Raw genomic sequence first — 16,487 nt, 5'->3', positions numbered from 1 at the left:
ACATTGACCTTAGTGTGTAACTGGTACTTATTTAATCAACCCCGAAAGGATGAAGAGCAAGTCGACCTTGGTGGAATTTGAACCCAGAACATAACAATGATAATAATAATAATCCTTTCTACTATATACACAAGGTCTGAAATTTTCGGGGTGGGGTCTAGTCGATTATATCGACTCCAGTATTTCACTGGTACTTAATTTATCGACCCTGAAAGGATGAAAGGCAAAATCGACCTCAGCAGAATTTGAACTCAGAACGTAGCAACGAGTGAAATACCGCTAAGCATTTTGTCTGGCATGCTAACAATTCTGCCAGCTCACTGCCTTATTAATAATAATAATAATAATCATAATAATAATAATAATAATAATGATGTTAGTTTCATATTCTTTCTCATTTACATTGTTGTTTCAGTTGGCTCTGGCTATGATAGAAATATTGGTGCTGATGGTGCTAGTTTGAGCCAATGGTGGGACAAACTGTATCCAAATTTATTCTTTCTTTAATCTAATTCCTTGTCGAAGAATTCAGCACCCTGGTTTGTCTCAAATATGGTCAGTTTGAAGGGCTGGAATTGAATGATGCTAAGTTCACAAAAATTTGTTAGCTTACAAAAGTACAGTATAACAAAATATGGGAATATTTTTTTAAATGCTTGCTGAGCTATCGCCCATGCATCATAAATCTTCTCTTTTCAAGTGTTAATAATATGTATACATTTATATATATATATTATGGAGATGTACTTGCATAGCAAGCAACCTGATCTGAGTTCGTGTACTGGAATGAAAACAATTGCAGCGTGGAAGGTGTTTATAAGCCATTTAAGAAACACACAAAAACCGTCAGATTCACTTCAACATTTAAATTTAATTTGCCAAAATATTTTCATCGCTTCTGAGAAAGTAACAGTTACTTTCTCAGATGCAGCACAGAATTTTGTCAGTGAACAGGTCGCGGTCTCAAAGCAACGAAAATATTTTGACAAATTAAATTTAAATGTTGAAGTGAATCTAACTGATTTTGTGTGTTATTTTAAATGGCTTATAAACACCTTCCACGCTGCAATTATATATATATAGTTTTAGGGAAAAGAACCAAGTTTCATGAACACATCAATGAAAATCCACTGTCACATATAGAAAAATTAATAATTAAAAGCACAATAAATAAGTATAATATAATACAAAGTAAATATATATGTGACAGTGGATTTTCATCGATGAGTTCATGAACCTTGGTTCTTTTCCCTAAAACTATATATATATATATTTTATACTGTGAAACTTAATTTAATTTTAATTTTTAATAAATTGAGTTTAATTGAGTTTTTACCTGTAATTTTGGATTTTATCCCTATTATATTTATTATTATATATATATATATATATATATATATATAAATATGATGATTTATTTATTTATATATTTTCATTACTAGGTTTCACTGGAGCTTCAACTGCAGTCTACATTGCTGAATGTGCGCCAGTTAGAATGAGGGGGAAATTAATTGGACTTAGTCAACCCTTTCTGACTGTAGGGATATTATCTGCCACAATTTTTGCTGGTGTGTTCAGCTATGATACCATTAATGGTTGGAGGTAAGAAAAAATTAACTTCCCCTTTATAACTTTGTGTGTGTGTGCATGCACATGTGTGTGTGGATATGTTGACATGCAGACAGATAGATAAGCAAACAAAGACAACACACAAACATACAGACAATCATACAAGTATACATAAAGATAGATCAATAGGCATACAAACATATTGATTGATAGTCAGACAGACTGATGAATAGTCATATGAACATAATCATCTATCGATCAATCGATTGATTGATGCATGGACAGGCAGATGGACAAACACTTCACAAATTGAGGGTAGGATTTACACACCAACCTTGTAAAATCCTCACCAGCAGCAACCACCCAGATTCATGGATTGGAGGGTTGTCACCTGAGTGGTGCATAGGTCTCATCTGCCAGGAGTAGAGAATCCCCAACAAATGTTGGGTGCAGCAGTACTTCATTACAGCATAAGCCTCCATGCAGTACAGCAGTGGAGGTGCCAGTGTGGTGATGGTGTATATTTACTTATATTTTTTTTTTTTTTTTCTCTCTTTTAAACTTTCCATTGGTCAGGTATATGTGGGCTTTCCAAGGAATATGGTCTGTGATCCAATTCACAGGATTACTCTTCATGCCAGAATCTCCAAGATGGTTGATACAGAAATCTAAATTCAGTGAAGGTAAAGCAGCTTTGGCCAAGCTACGTAATGGTGTCAACATTGAAGAAGAATTTAACGAAATCAAGAAAAATTGTGAAGAAGACATGAAAAATAGTGAGAATTTAGGTGAGATTTTTGTTGATTTTTTTTTCCAGTTTTCTTTTCTGAGATTTTTCAGGATTTAAGATTAAGGTTTCGTTTTCTTAAGACATAGAAAGGTAAAGTGGTATTTGATTTCAGGAGCAATTCAGAAATGTTAAATGGGGGAAAAAAAAGGTATTTAGTCTAAATAGTCAACTATCATGACCATCCCCTCTCCCTACCTTTTTTTTTTGTTTTTGTTTTTCCTTGCTTTTGATTTCATTTGAAAAATGGGGTTGTGCCCAAAACTGGCAAAATCAAATTTTGCTTGATAAAGGGACCCTATTAGATATTGGTTTCAAATTTTGGCACAAGGCCAGCAATTTCAGGGGAGGGTGTAAGTCAGTTATGTTGACCCCCAGTACTCAACCGGTACTTATTTTATCGACCCCAAAAAGATGAAAGGCAAATTCAACCTCAGCAGAATTTGAACTTAGAATATAACAATGAATGAAATACCACTAAGCTTTTTACCCAGTGTGCTAACGCTTCTGCCAGCTCACTGCCTTAACCCTACTAAATATTGGTTTTTTGATTTTGGCACAAGAAAGACATACTTAGGAGGAGAAAGAAATAGGCGCAGGAGTGGCTGTGTGGTAAGTAGCTTGCTTACCAAACACATGGTTCTGGGTTCATTCCCACTGCGTGACACCTTGGGCAAGTGTCTTCTACTATAGCCTCAGGCTGACCAAAGCCTTGTGAGTGGATTTGGTAGATGGAAACTGGAAGAAGCCTGTCGTATATATATATATATATATATATATATTTATGTATGTGTGTGTATATGTTTGTGTGTCTGTGTTTGTCCCCCCAATATCGCTTGACAACCGATGCTGGTGTGTTTACGTCCCCGTAACTTAGCGGTTCGGCAAAAGAGACTGATAGAATAAGTACTAGGCTCCCAAAGAATAAGTCCTGGGGTTGATTTGCTCGACTAAGGGCGGTGCTCCAGCATGGCCGCAGTTAAATGACTGAAGCAAGTAAAGAGTAAAGTAAAAGAGCTAATTTTAAGCCCACAAAATTAGGGGGTTCTTCATACATGAGGGCTCTTTGCACACGTTAAAATACAGTAATTTGGTTTTTTTTAAATTTAATTTTCCTTTTTTTTTTTTATCTCTTAACAGGATCGTTGCAAACCTTTGTGAAAATGATGCAGACCCAACCAGTCAGACAAGCTTTATTAGTTGGTTGTGGTATTCAAATGTTCGCTCAGTTCTCTGGGGCCAATACCATTATGTAAGAAACATACCTTAAACTACATTGTATAACAAAATTTTTTTTTTTTTTTTTTGTTTTGTCTTTGGTCAATAAGTGTTATTTCCTATTTGCTTACTCTTTTACTCTCTTTACTCTTTTACTCTCTTTACTCTTTTACTTGTTTCAGTCATTTGACTGTGGCCATGCTGGAGCACCGCCTTTAGTCGAGCAAATCGACCCCAGGACTTATCCTTTGTAAGCCTAGTACTTATTCTATCGATCTCTTTTGCCGAACTGCTAAGTTACGGGGACGTAAGCACACCAGCATCGGTTCTCAAGCGATGGTGGGGGACAAACACAGACACACAAACACACATACATATATATATATATATATACATATATACGACAGGCTTCTTTCAGTTTCCGTCTAGCAAATCCACTCACAAGGCTTTGATCGACCCAAGGCTATAGTAGAAGACACTTGCCCAAGGTGCCACGCAGTGGGACTGAACCCAGAACTATGTGGTTGGTAAGCAAGCTACTTACCACACAGCCACTCCTGTACCTATCTACCTAAAAATCGAAGGAAATAAATACTATTCCCTTCAAACTTTGCTTTTGTGACCTGCACATCAGTGTTTGAAACTGACCTATTTTCCATTACATTTCGGACAGATTCAGCACTGAGTTACTGAAGCAGAAATATCATTACAACTCAATACCACAGATTTGCTTGTCAGTTTCTTGAGCATGTCCCTTAGTGGCTGTCAATATGTGCATCTCTGATCATGTGCAGGAGTAGTAGGGGAGCATCGTAGCCATGTGTTGATCTACGCAAACATTATAAACAATACAGATCACTACGACCATCAACAGGTCAATGTCAGGACACCCAACTAATTAACACTCTGCTACTATCCATAGCAATCCTTCTTCGAACCCACAAGAGTTAACAACTGAAACAGAGACAGGCAGAAACAAGAAAAATGCCCCTGTTATTTGAATACTATACAAATATGTCTTTAAAAAGACTTTTCTTTTAAATTTACCAAAATTTAATTTTTCAATAATTTTTCAAAAATTTATTATTCATATTTACTGTTGAAAAGATCTCAAGGATCGAAACCGGTTCTGTAATGTTCTTTATAAAATTATTTTAGCATTTCCTACTTTGTCTTTTTTCCATATATATCTACTCGTGTGTTCCTCTTTTCAACTTTTTACATATATATATATATATATATATATATATATATATATGAGAAATTTGAAAAGACAGAGAAATTTGAAAAGACAACACGAAACCGGTTATTTCTCAAAATACAATGTTTATATACCAAAAAGATTTTATAACATTTTTCTAACATTTTTCTGACATAATTTAAATATATACTTTAACCATGTAACACAAGCCTTCTGTAGTTTTTTCACTCTTATTATCTTTTATACATCCAACCACGTGCTTTCACATACCAACTTTCTCACCTATATATATATATATATATATACATATATATATATATACACACATATCTATAAATATATAATATAGGACAATCAGTTAGTTGTCATAATAATTCTCAGAGTTTAAAATGCCAGGCCTTAAAGACATTCTCATCAGTTATTAAGACAAAAACTCTATGAAAAAAAACAAAAAAACGTTGAATAAGAGGAAGTTACTCTAATAGGTGTGGAAAAGTAAATAAAAGTAAAAGATATATTATAAAAATACAACCACATAAAGATAGAAATCTTCATTCATAAAATCTACATACATACACGTACACACATGTATATATATATATATATATATATATATATATATACATACATACATGTACACACATGTGTATATATATTTATATACATACTCACATATATATATATACAAATATATATACATGCACATATATACATGCATACACATATATATGTGTGTGTGTGTGTGTGTGTGTGTATATACATATAAATATATATATATATAACGTATGTGTGTATGTATATACATATATGGTATAGACAAGTGTTTCTCAACCATTTTTTACCTGTAGACCGCTTTGATTCCTATTTGACTCAAGTGGACCCTCCTAACCATTCAATATTAAAAGAAAATCCTATTCATCATCATCATCATCATCGTTTAACGTCCGCTTTCCATGCTAGCATGGGTTGGACGATTTGACTGAGGACTGGTGAAACCGGATGGCAACACCAGGCTCCAGTCTGATTTGGCAGAGTTTCTACAGCTGGATGCCCTTCCTAACGCCAACCACTCAGAGAGTGTAGTGGGTGCTTTTACGTGTCACCCGCACGAAAACGGCCACGCTCGAAATGGTGTCTTTTATGTGCCACCCGCACAAGCCAGTCCAGGGGCACTGGCAACGATCTCGCTCGAAAATCCTACAGGAGCCAGTCAGGCGGTACTGGCAACGGCCACGCTCAAAATGGTGCATCTCATGTGCCACCCGCACAAGAACCAGTCCAGGGGCACTGGCAACGATCTTACTTGGCTTGCCGGGTCTTCTCACGCACAGCCCATTTCCAAAGGTCTCGGTCCGTAGTCATCGCCTCGGTGAGGCCCAATGTACGAAGGTCTTGCCTCACCACCTCAGCCCAGGTCTTCCTGGGCCTACCTCTTCCACGGGTTCCCTCAACTGTTAGGGTGTGGCACTTTTTCACGCAGCTATCCTCCTCCATTCTCACCACATGTCCATACCAGCGCAATCGTCTCTCTTGCACGCCACAACTGATGCTTCTAATGTTCAGCTTTTCTCTCAAGATACTTACACTCTGACGGGTATTCACATTGACATTACACATCCAACGGAGCATACTGGCTTCATTCCTTGCGAGCTTACGTATGTCCTCAGCAGTTACAGCCCATGTTTCACTGCCATGTAGCATGGTTGTTCGTACGCATGCGTCATACAGTCTGCCTTTTACTCTGAGTGAGAGTCCCTTTGTCGCCAGCAGGGGTAAGAGCTCTCTAAACTTTGCCCAGGCTATTCTTATTCTAGCAGCTACACTTTCAGCGCACCCACCCCCACTACTAACTTGGTCGCCCAGATAGCGGAAGCTATCGACTACCTCTAGTTTTTCACCCTGGAATGAGATAGAAGTTGTTTCCTGTTTGTTTGCAGTCTTTATTGCACCTGAACATCTGCCACAAACAAAAACTAACTTGCTAGTTAACCTGCCTTTGATGTTGCTGCACCTCTTATGTGTCCATAGCTTGCACCGGGTACATCTTATAGAGTTACTACCTACTCCTTTTCTACATACTGAGCAGGGCCATCTACCTGAAGGGGTTTGTGTTTTATCTACCTTCCTACTTATTAGGATTTTGGTTTTAGCTAGGTTGACTCTAAGGCCCTTCAATTCTAGACCTTGCTTCCACACCTGAAACTTCTCCTCTAGTTCTGATAGTGACTCCGCAATTAGGGCAAGGTCATCAGCATAGAGGAGCTCCCAGGGGCAACCTGTCTTGAACTCCTCTGTGATTGCCTGGAGGACTATGGTAAATAATAGGGGGCTGAGGACGGAACCTTGGTGGACCCCTACCTCTACCCGGAATTCATTGCTGTACTCATTTCCAACCCTCACCTTACTGGCCGCATCTCTGTACATGGCTCGCACAGCTCTCACTAGCCATTCTTCTATCCCAAGTTTCCTCATTGACCACCAGATAAGGGATCGGGGGACCCTGTCAAAGGCTTTCTCCATGTCAACGAAAGCCAGGTACAGAGGTTTATCCTTGGCTAGGTATTTCTCTTGCAACTGTCTCACTAGAAATAAGGCATCAGTAGTGCTTTTACCTGGCACGAACCCAAACTGCATCTCATCTAAATTGATTCGCTCCCTAATTAGTTGGGCTATGACCCTCTCTGTAACTTTCATAACCTGATCTAACAGCTTGATGCCTCTGTAATTATTTGTATCTAAAGCGTCCCCTTTACCTTTGTAGCAGTTGACTATGATGCTGCTACACCAGTCATAGGGTATGACTCCTTCGTGTATCACCTGGTTCGTAATACGGGTGACTAGGCTATAGCCAACACTGCCAGATATTTTGAGCATCTCTGCAGTGATTCCTGATGGGCCGGGGGCTTTCCCGGTCTTCATACTCTTAATTGCTTTATCTACCCTGGTACTATCAACTCGGATAGCTGGTCCCTCTATTGGGTCGACATAAGGCAGGCTCTCTTTCTCCCATTCATTCTCTTTATTAAGCAATCTATCGTAGTGGCATCTCCAGACCTCTTTCTTTGCATCCTCATTTAATGCAAGCGTACCATCATCCATGCGAACACATTTCTCTCCTACAACATCACTATTCTCTCTCCTACACTGTCTTGCAACCCGAAATACCTCGAGTCTTTGGTCCTCACGGCGCAGAACATTGGCAAATCTTTCCTTATCTGCTTCCCCTCTGGCTAAATAAACCTGTCGCCTAGCCTCCCTTCTGGCACATTGGTACAATTCCCTGCTACCACCGTTCTTCCAGTCCTTCCAAGCTTGTTTCTTTTGTCTAATAGCCCTGTCTACCTCCTTGTTCCACCACCACGTTACTCTGGGTTGGGAGGGGACCTTACACCACCCACAAATCTGGTCGGTGGCTTTCAACAGGTTGTCCCGCAGAAATCTCCAATTGTCTTCCACGTTGTATGATGCTATATCCCCTTCTATTTCGTTAAATGCTTCAAGTAACTTGTCTCTAAGTCTCTGTCCTATTATATTTTTATAATTAAATATTATTAAGAAATTCTGTAAAAATAATTGCGAAAATACTTTGTATATTGTAGAAGAATAACCAATTTATTGCAGATAATTTTTGTCAACAAAATCTTATGTGAATCCCCAAGGGCCACATGGACCTTGGTTCAGAACTTTTGATATAGAAATTCTAACCTAGCTTTAGCATAAATAAAATGCTACTACCATTTCAATATTTCTTTCTTTGCTACTTTTAGTTATTACAGCGGAATCATTATTAAAATGGCCGGAGTAGGAGATGTGAGCACTGCTATCTGGAACTCTGTCATCATCAATTGTATTAATCTGTTGTTTGCTATCATTGGAGTGTGGCTTGTTGATTTGGTTGGTCGACGGAAGTTAGCCATAACTGGACTAATCGGTACGTGTCCTATTCATTTTATCTTCTATTTGTTTCAGTTGTTAGACTGTGGCCATGCTGGGGCCCTGTCATGAAGAATTTTTAAGTTGAATATATCGACCCAGTACTTATTATTTTTTTTGTAAAGCCTGGCACTTATTCTATCGGACTCTTTTGCCGAACTGCTAAGTTACAGGGATGTAAACACACCACCACTGGTTGTCAAGCAGTGGGTGAGTGGACAAATGCACACACATAGATATGTATATATACATATATACAATAGGATTCTTTCACTTTCCATTTACCAAATCCACTCACAAAGCTTTGGACAGCCCGTAGCTAGTGTAGAAGACACTTGCTCAAGGTGCCACACAGTGGGAACCGTGGTTGGAAGCAAACTTCTTACCACACAGCCGCATCTGCACCTATACTCTTTTACTTGTTTCAGTCATTTGACTGCGGCCATGCTGGAACACTGCCTTTTAGTCGAGCAAATCGACCCCAGGACTTATTCTTTGGAAGCCTAGTACTTATTCTATCGGTCTCTTTTGCCGAACCGCTTAGTTACGAGGACATAAACACACCACCATCGGTTGTCAAGCAATGGTGGGGGGACAAACACAGACACACAAACACATACATATATGTATATATACATACATACGACGGGCTTCTTTCAGTTTCCATCTACCAAATCCACTCACAAGGCTTTGGTCGGCCCGAGGCTACAGTAGAAGGCACTTGCCCAAGGTGCCACGCAGTGGGACTGAACCCGGAACCATGTGGTTGGTAAGCAAGCTACTTACCACACAGCCACTCCTGCGCCCTATGTTTATTGAATTGATTTTTATTCATCATCATCATCATCATCACCATTTTATATCCATTTCCCATGCTGGTATGGGTTGGTCAGTTTACTAAGATCCAGTGAGCTGCAAAGCTGCATCAAATTACAATGTCATCTTTGGCACAAGGCTCCTGCTGCTAGATGCCCTTCCTTCCAACAGTCATTTTACATGTACTGGCTGTTTATGTTTGCAGTTGTTGTTGTACTAGCCTCTTTTTTTGGTTGTTTTGTTTGTTTGTTTTTTTTTTGATATTTTTTTGTTTATGTTTTTATCTCTTCTTCCCCAGGTCTTGCATTCAGCACCTGCTGTTTGGCTACAACCTTTCTGATGGCCGTAAAACACACACCTGCCATCACATACATCTCGGGACAATATAACAGCTCATGTATGACACACAGGTAATTTACTGATTTCAAATTTTTGCTCAAGGCAGCAATTTAGCAGGAGGAAATAAGTTGCTTACATTGACTCCAGTGTAAAATAGCTGAGGGTTAGTGACAGGAAGGGCATTCAAATGTAAAACAATATCTTTAGCTCATACAATTTAATTTTTTTTTTTGTTTTTTTTTTGTTATATATATAATGGAGTTATACTAAGTGGAGGAGCAATGGCCTAGTGGTTAGGGCAGTGGGCTCGCGGTCATAGGATCACGGTTTCAATTCCCAGACCGGGCGTTGTGAGTGTTTATTGAGCGAAAACACCTAAAAACTCCACGAGGTTCTGGCAGGGGATGGTGAAGAACCCTGCTGTACTTTTTCACCACAACTTTCTCTCACTCTTTCTTCCTGTTTCTGTTGTACCTGTAATTCAAAGGGTCAGCCTTGTCACACTGTGTCACGCTGAATATCACCGAGAACTACGTTAAGGGTACACATGTCTGTGGAGTGCTCAGCCACTTGCACGTTAATTTCACGAGCAGGCTGTTTCATTGATCGGATCAACTGGAACCCTCGACGTCGTAAGCGACGGAGTGCCAACAAACAACAATATACTAAACAATATTTCTTGCATAATTTTTTTTTTTTTTTAGTTAAAAAAAGGTGATTGCTAGATCTTGAATTTCTAGTGTTTAAAACTTATAAATCTAAAGATTTTTTTTTTAAATCCTCCCTTAAACATTCATTTTCTTATAACAATATGTAACTGAATGCCGTCCACATTTAATTATATCATACCTAATTATGCGCTTGTTCATTTACTTTCTAATTACAGCTTATGTAGTGACTGTGTACATGATCAAAATTGTGGCTTCTGCTACAGTTCCAATGAAAATAACATCAATGGCACTTGTCTACCATCAAATTCCAAGCTCTGGCAAACATCTGCAGTTGGGGCATGTAATTCCACAACGGCAATGCAAACAGCATCTCTAAAATGGGTCATAGATTATTGTCCTGTCTCATTCTCCTGGGTGGCTGTGGTTGGATTGGCTTTTTTCCTTGTCTTCTATGCACCAAGTAAGTAGCCCTTATATTTTCTCATAATTTTTTTTTTTTATTACCCCTTCCTCTCTTTTTTTTCTTAGTCTTGATGTACCTCAGTTTTTTTCTTATTTCTATCACTTAGTTCGTTTCCAGTGCTGCCGAACTGGCTCCTGTGCAGGTGGCACATAAAATACACCATTTTGAGCATGGCCATTGCCAGTACCGCCTGACTAGCCTTCGTGCCGGTGGCACATAAAAGCACCTACTACACATCATCATTTTACGTCCGCTTTCCATGCTAGCATGGGTTGGACGATTTGACTGAGGACTGGTGGACCAATTGGCTAAACCAAGCTCCAATCTGATTTGGCAGAGTTTCTACAGCTGGATGCCCTTCCTAACGCCAACCACTCAGAGAGTGTAGTGGGTGCTTTTACGTGCCACCGGCACGAAGGTCAGTCAGGCAGTACTGGCAACGGCCACGTGCAAAATGGTGTATTTTACATGCCACCTGCACAGGAGCCAGTCCAGCGGCACTGGCAACAATCTCGCTCGAATGTCTTTACACATGCCATGGGCACAAGTGCCAGAAAGGCGACGCTGGGCACAGGTGCCATCACGATTTCGCTTTCGCTTGCCCCAACAGGTCTTCGCAAGCAAAGTTTTGTTCCAATGAAGGAGACGACGTTGGCATGGGTGCCAGTCATCGAATTTGAAAAAAATATGATGATTCTGACTGGTATGTTTTTGATTATGGACCTGTTTAATTTTAAATGAGTTATGGTTAACACACAATAGCTAGCATCAATGGCGGCATCTGTCTTTTCACTACTCATGCCTATTGGTGGTGATGGGTGTGCTAAACCACAACAACTACTACCAAAAGCCCCTATTGTCTCTATACAACACAATCTCTTGTGCAGCTTTGTGACTTCACCTAACTTAAATTTTTTTTTTTTTCTTTCCTACAGCAATGGGGCCCTTACCATGGACCATTAATGCTGAGATTTATCCATTATGGGCACGCAGCACAGGAAATGGTTTGGCAGCTGCCACCTGCTGGTTATGCAATCTAATTAATTCTGTATCGTTTTTATCCCTCAGTGAAGCCATCAACAGCTACGGTAAGTCAATATCAATCAAACCACTTTATTCATTACACTTTATGCATTACTCAATATGTTACTATTTAGGGCGGTGAAGGCAGTGAGCTGGCAGAATTGTTAGCACGCCAGCCAAAATGATTAATGGCATTTCATGTCTTTATGGTCTGAGTTCAAATTCTGCTGAGGTTGACTTTGCCTTTTATCCTTTCGGGGTCGATGAAAAAAGTACCAGTCACGCACTGGAGTCGATATAATCGACTAGTTCCTCCCCCCAAATTTCAGGCCTTGTGCCTATACTAGAAAGGATTATTATTATTATTATTATTATTATTATTATTATTTATTATTGTTGTTGTTGTTGTAATGAGCTGACAGAATCATTAGCACTCTGGGCAAAATGCTCGGCAACATTTTGACCGTCTATGTTCTGAGGAATAGATTTTATCAATTCCAAAAAGATGAATGGTAAAATCACCCTCGGTGGGATTTGAACTCAAAATGTAAAGAAGAACAAAACGCTAAGTAAGCATTTTGTCTGGTGTGCTAATGATTCTGCTAGCTTGCCACCTATTTGAGAAGAATAGATGATCTTAGTAACCGAGCCTTTTTCTAATCAACCAGATGGTCCATTTCCTTAGCGTATTCTGGCGCCACATGAAAAGCAGTCAGTCCACTTTGTAAGGTGGTTAGTGTTAGGAAGGGCATCCTACCATAAAAACCTTACTGAAACAGACAGTGAAGCCTAGTACAGTTTTCTCCTGTCAAACTAGCTCCTGTCAAACTAGCTCCTGTCAAACCGTCCAACCCATGCTAGCAGGGAAAATGGACTTTAAATAATGTTGATAATAATGAGGTTGTTATTGATCATGACGATGACAGTGACAACCATGACAATGACGACAATTCTGTCATGTTAATGTGTCAAATGTCATTGACCGTCTTCAGCCTTGGTCTGTGTGTCATGTTTTGTAAAAATGGCATCAACTGCTGTCTCTGCACCAACTTACATGTATCAGATATCATATATTTTTAAACTGTTCAAAGCCTTTTTATTTTTTTTATTCTTCTTGGTTAAAGAAAATATGTAAGTCAGTGTTTATAGGCAGTTCTGTTTGTTTGAGTCTATTACAGTTTAAAGTGGGTAGCCAAGGGGTGGGTAGAAGATGGCCTCAAGAGATGTGATGCAATGTTTGGAATTTTTGTCTGCGTATGTTTGGTGAGTTGTATAAGTATAGCATATATTATGCACACACACACGTGTGTATGTATGTATATATATATGTGTGTTTGTATATGTATATATCCATCTATTGGTGGAGGCGCAATGGCCCAGTGGTTAGGGCAGCGGACTCGCGGTCATAGGATCGCGGTTTCGATTCCCAGACCGGGCGTTGTGAGTGTTTATTGAGCGAAAACACCTAAAGCTCCACGAGGCTCTGGCAGGGGATGGTGGCGAACCCTGCTGTACTCTTTCCCCACAACTTTCTCTCACTCTTACTTCCTGTTTCTGTTGTACCTGTATTTCAAAGGGCCAGCCTTGTCACACAGTGTCACGCTGAATATCCCCAAGAACTACGTTAAGGGTACACGTGTCTGTGGAGTGCTCAGCCACTTGCACGTTAATTTCACGAGCAGGCTGTTCCGTTGATCAGATCAACTGGAACCCTTGACGTCGTAAGCGACGGAGTGCCAACAAGTACACCAATCCCAGCCAAAAAGTGCTGAGATCTTCAAGCGCCACCATTAGCCACAATGATATACTAAAAATTCTTCGTTGTATCCTCGGCTTGAGTGGGTGCGCACGACCCCCTCTTGGCACCAGACCCAATTTGAACAAATACGTCTCTTTGGCTTAAAACTGGTCCTGCTGCCACCCTACCATCACTGAATAAGGAGGCTGTTTAAGTTTTTTTTTTTTTTTTAATTAGTTTTGTCTGTTTAATACTTTTAAAGGAATTCATCATTATTTTTTATGAATATTACAAAATATTCAATTTGCTAAACGCTGAATAAACATTGGATCAGACACATTATTCTTGTGTATGCATACGTATAATAAGAACCTATATGGAGAGCTGAACAGCTGAGGGTCTTCAAAGAAGAAACTCCCCCTCCATGCAAATGTTTCAATCCTTAATTCCTTATACTCTAAGCGGACCAGATTGCATCCAGGCCAAGATTCCTGGATTTCCTTGTGTTGCCACATTCTGTGTTACTGTCTGCGTTGAGACTTTCTTGGGTGGAAGACACCAGTTGAGTGCACAGTAAATTATGTCTTTTGAAATTCTCTTCCGTTCCTCTTTGACCAGATCCAATTGGAATTCTCAGCTGCTTCTGCCAGTACCTTATTACCATAATGTACACAAGAGTGATAAACTTTACACAAAATACACCACTCTACTTTATATTAATACATAAGTATATTCAATACATTCAACAACATTATTATCATCATCATCATCATCATCCTCACCATCATCATTATCACTACTGCAAGCCATTTTATTGGTATCATACAATTCATATTTGATTACAGCAGCAATATCAGACAACTACAGACATGTTTCAGTATTGTTGTGACCTCATCAGCACAGTATAGACACTATCAGACTTGTCAAAATAGTGATGGGAGAATCACTGAGTAACTGTACGAGACTGTATTCTGGTCGGTGTAGAAAAACAGAATTGTTTAGAAAATAATTCAATTAAAACCTTGAGAGTAACAATTCATATTTGTTGTATGTGTGTGTGTGTGTGTGTGTGTGTGTGTGTGTGTGTGCATGTTTCATGTTTGTCTGTTTTCAATCTCTTGTACACATTTTTATTTTTGTTTACTTTTTCCAGGTGTGTTTTATCTACTGAGTTCCATGGCGGTCACAGGAGCATTGTTTTGTTACTGTCTCTTACCAGAAACCAAAGGAAAATCACTTGAAGCGATTGAAATTTTATTTATGAAAGACAGAAAGAAGTTAGGCAATGATGAGCAGCAGGATTTAAAGGATCAATATTGATTTCTCTGTCATTATATTCTTAGCCATCACCCATCTGTCTATCTATTTTAACCATCTACCCATCTATCTTTCTTATCCACCTACCCATCTACCTATCTATTTTAGCCATCTGCCTGTGTACCAATCTACACATATGTCAATTTATACAGTTATCTCATTAGCTGGTTCACTGCTTGTACAAGCTAATTATGTCCTTCTATCCACTCCAATCTACTCTCCTCTTAATTGTATTACCTATCTCACCTGATTAGATCTCCATTCACATTCTTTATCAACTCAGTCTTATATATCCAATCAATCTCCACTCCCATCATCTATCAATTTAGTTCAACAATAAGTCAATCTCCACTGTTATCCTCAATCAACTTAGTTCAACTTCAATCAGTGTCAATCCATTTCATTTGTTTCCAAATTATCATTTGTTTCCAAATTGTTATTTTGTTTCCAAATTGTTATTTTGTTTTAATTGTTATCCTGCTCCTCACAACAGAAATATTAGCAAGAAAGAATTTGTTTTTTACAAATAAAAAAATTGAAAAAGTGGGGAAATACTAAAATATCTTATTTTTCTTTTCTCTATTCCTGCTGTCATTATATTTACCCATTGTTCTTCTTAAAAAGATAAGATATCTACAAGTTACAGTCATTCGAGTCTATCCAACGAACCTCCTCAACTCCTTTTCCAAAATATGGTAACTTCTGCCAATGTCAGAGATAATATTTCTCCCAAACTTTCGAGGAATTTCAAATGAGAATCACGGAAATATTTTTCTTTTTTCCCTTTTTGTTTTTTTGGGTTTTTTTTTTGTTGTTGTTAAATTGTATGTTTTGAGTTTCTTGAGAAAAGTTTTCGCAAATTTTTTCCGGGGAGTGATGCTTCAAAATAATTATAAATAAATAGCTAATTACTTATAGTAATTAACTTTAAGAACATTTCATTTGTTTTTGAGTCATTGAGAATTGGGGTGGGGTTGTTTTTTTTTGTTTGTTTTTTTAAGTAAAAGAAAAAAGGTAATAAAAAAAAAAGTGGGAGAAATTTGACAAATAAAAGACAGATTTTTAACAAAAATATTTTACTTTTTATTAAAAGAACATTTTTCAAACAAGAAGCAATAATGAAATAATAAAAAAAAACACAAAAACTTTGCCTCTCCTTTGCCATGAAACACCCTTAGGACTCTTTTACAGAAAAAAAAAAAAGAACTGTGAAGAAATAATTGTAATCTTCACTGTGGAACATACTCCTCTTCAAAATTCAGAAAGGAATCTGACAATATTATAGCCACACAATGCAAAATCCATTGCTCCGAATAAGTGTTTCTCTGTATGCGGGCTCATGTATGTATGTACATATTTTTATATATATATATATATATATATATATATATATATATATATATATATATATA

The 16,487-nt window shown here is 38.3% G+C and overlaps 1 protein-coding gene across 4 annotated transcripts in view; it reads left to right on the top strand.

The window, feature by feature from the left end:
- The window catches only part of LOC106877855 (proton myo-inositol cotransporter-like), a 58,761-nt gene extending 42,614 nt beyond the window's left edge, over positions 1 to 16,147 (top strand). For all 4 annotated transcript variants that reach the window (XM_089342053.1, XM_089342051.1, XM_089342052.1 and 1 more), the window contains exons 2-9: positions 1,443 to 1,602; positions 2,146 to 2,357; positions 3,497 to 3,608; positions 8,543 to 8,706; positions 9,823 to 9,934; positions 10,750 to 10,994; positions 11,933 to 12,085; positions 14,912 to 16,147. In XM_089342053.1, the coding sequence (XP_089198179.1) occupies positions 1,443 to 1,602; positions 2,146 to 2,357; positions 3,497 to 3,608; positions 8,543 to 8,706; positions 9,823 to 9,934; positions 10,750 to 10,994; positions 11,933 to 12,085; positions 14,912 to 15,078 (1,325 nt within the window). In that variant the 3' untranslated portion in view covers positions 15,079 to 16,147. The remainder of the gene's footprint in view (positions 1 to 1,442; positions 1,603 to 2,145; positions 2,358 to 3,496; positions 3,609 to 8,542; positions 8,707 to 9,822; positions 9,935 to 10,749; positions 10,995 to 11,932; positions 12,086 to 14,911) is intronic.
- Positions 16,148 to 16,487: the final 340 nt, after the last annotated feature.

This window comes from Octopus bimaculoides, chromosome 25 (assembly GCF_046866305.1).
Source record: "Octopus bimaculoides isolate indiv1 chromosome 25, ASM4686630v1, whole genome shotgun sequence".
Taxonomy (NCBI): domain Eukaryota; kingdom Metazoa; phylum Mollusca; class Cephalopoda; order Octopoda; family Octopodidae; genus Octopus; species Octopus bimaculoides.
The sequence above is the reverse complement of the archived record's forward strand: the minus strand, read 5'-3'. Positions and strand labels throughout refer to the sequence as shown.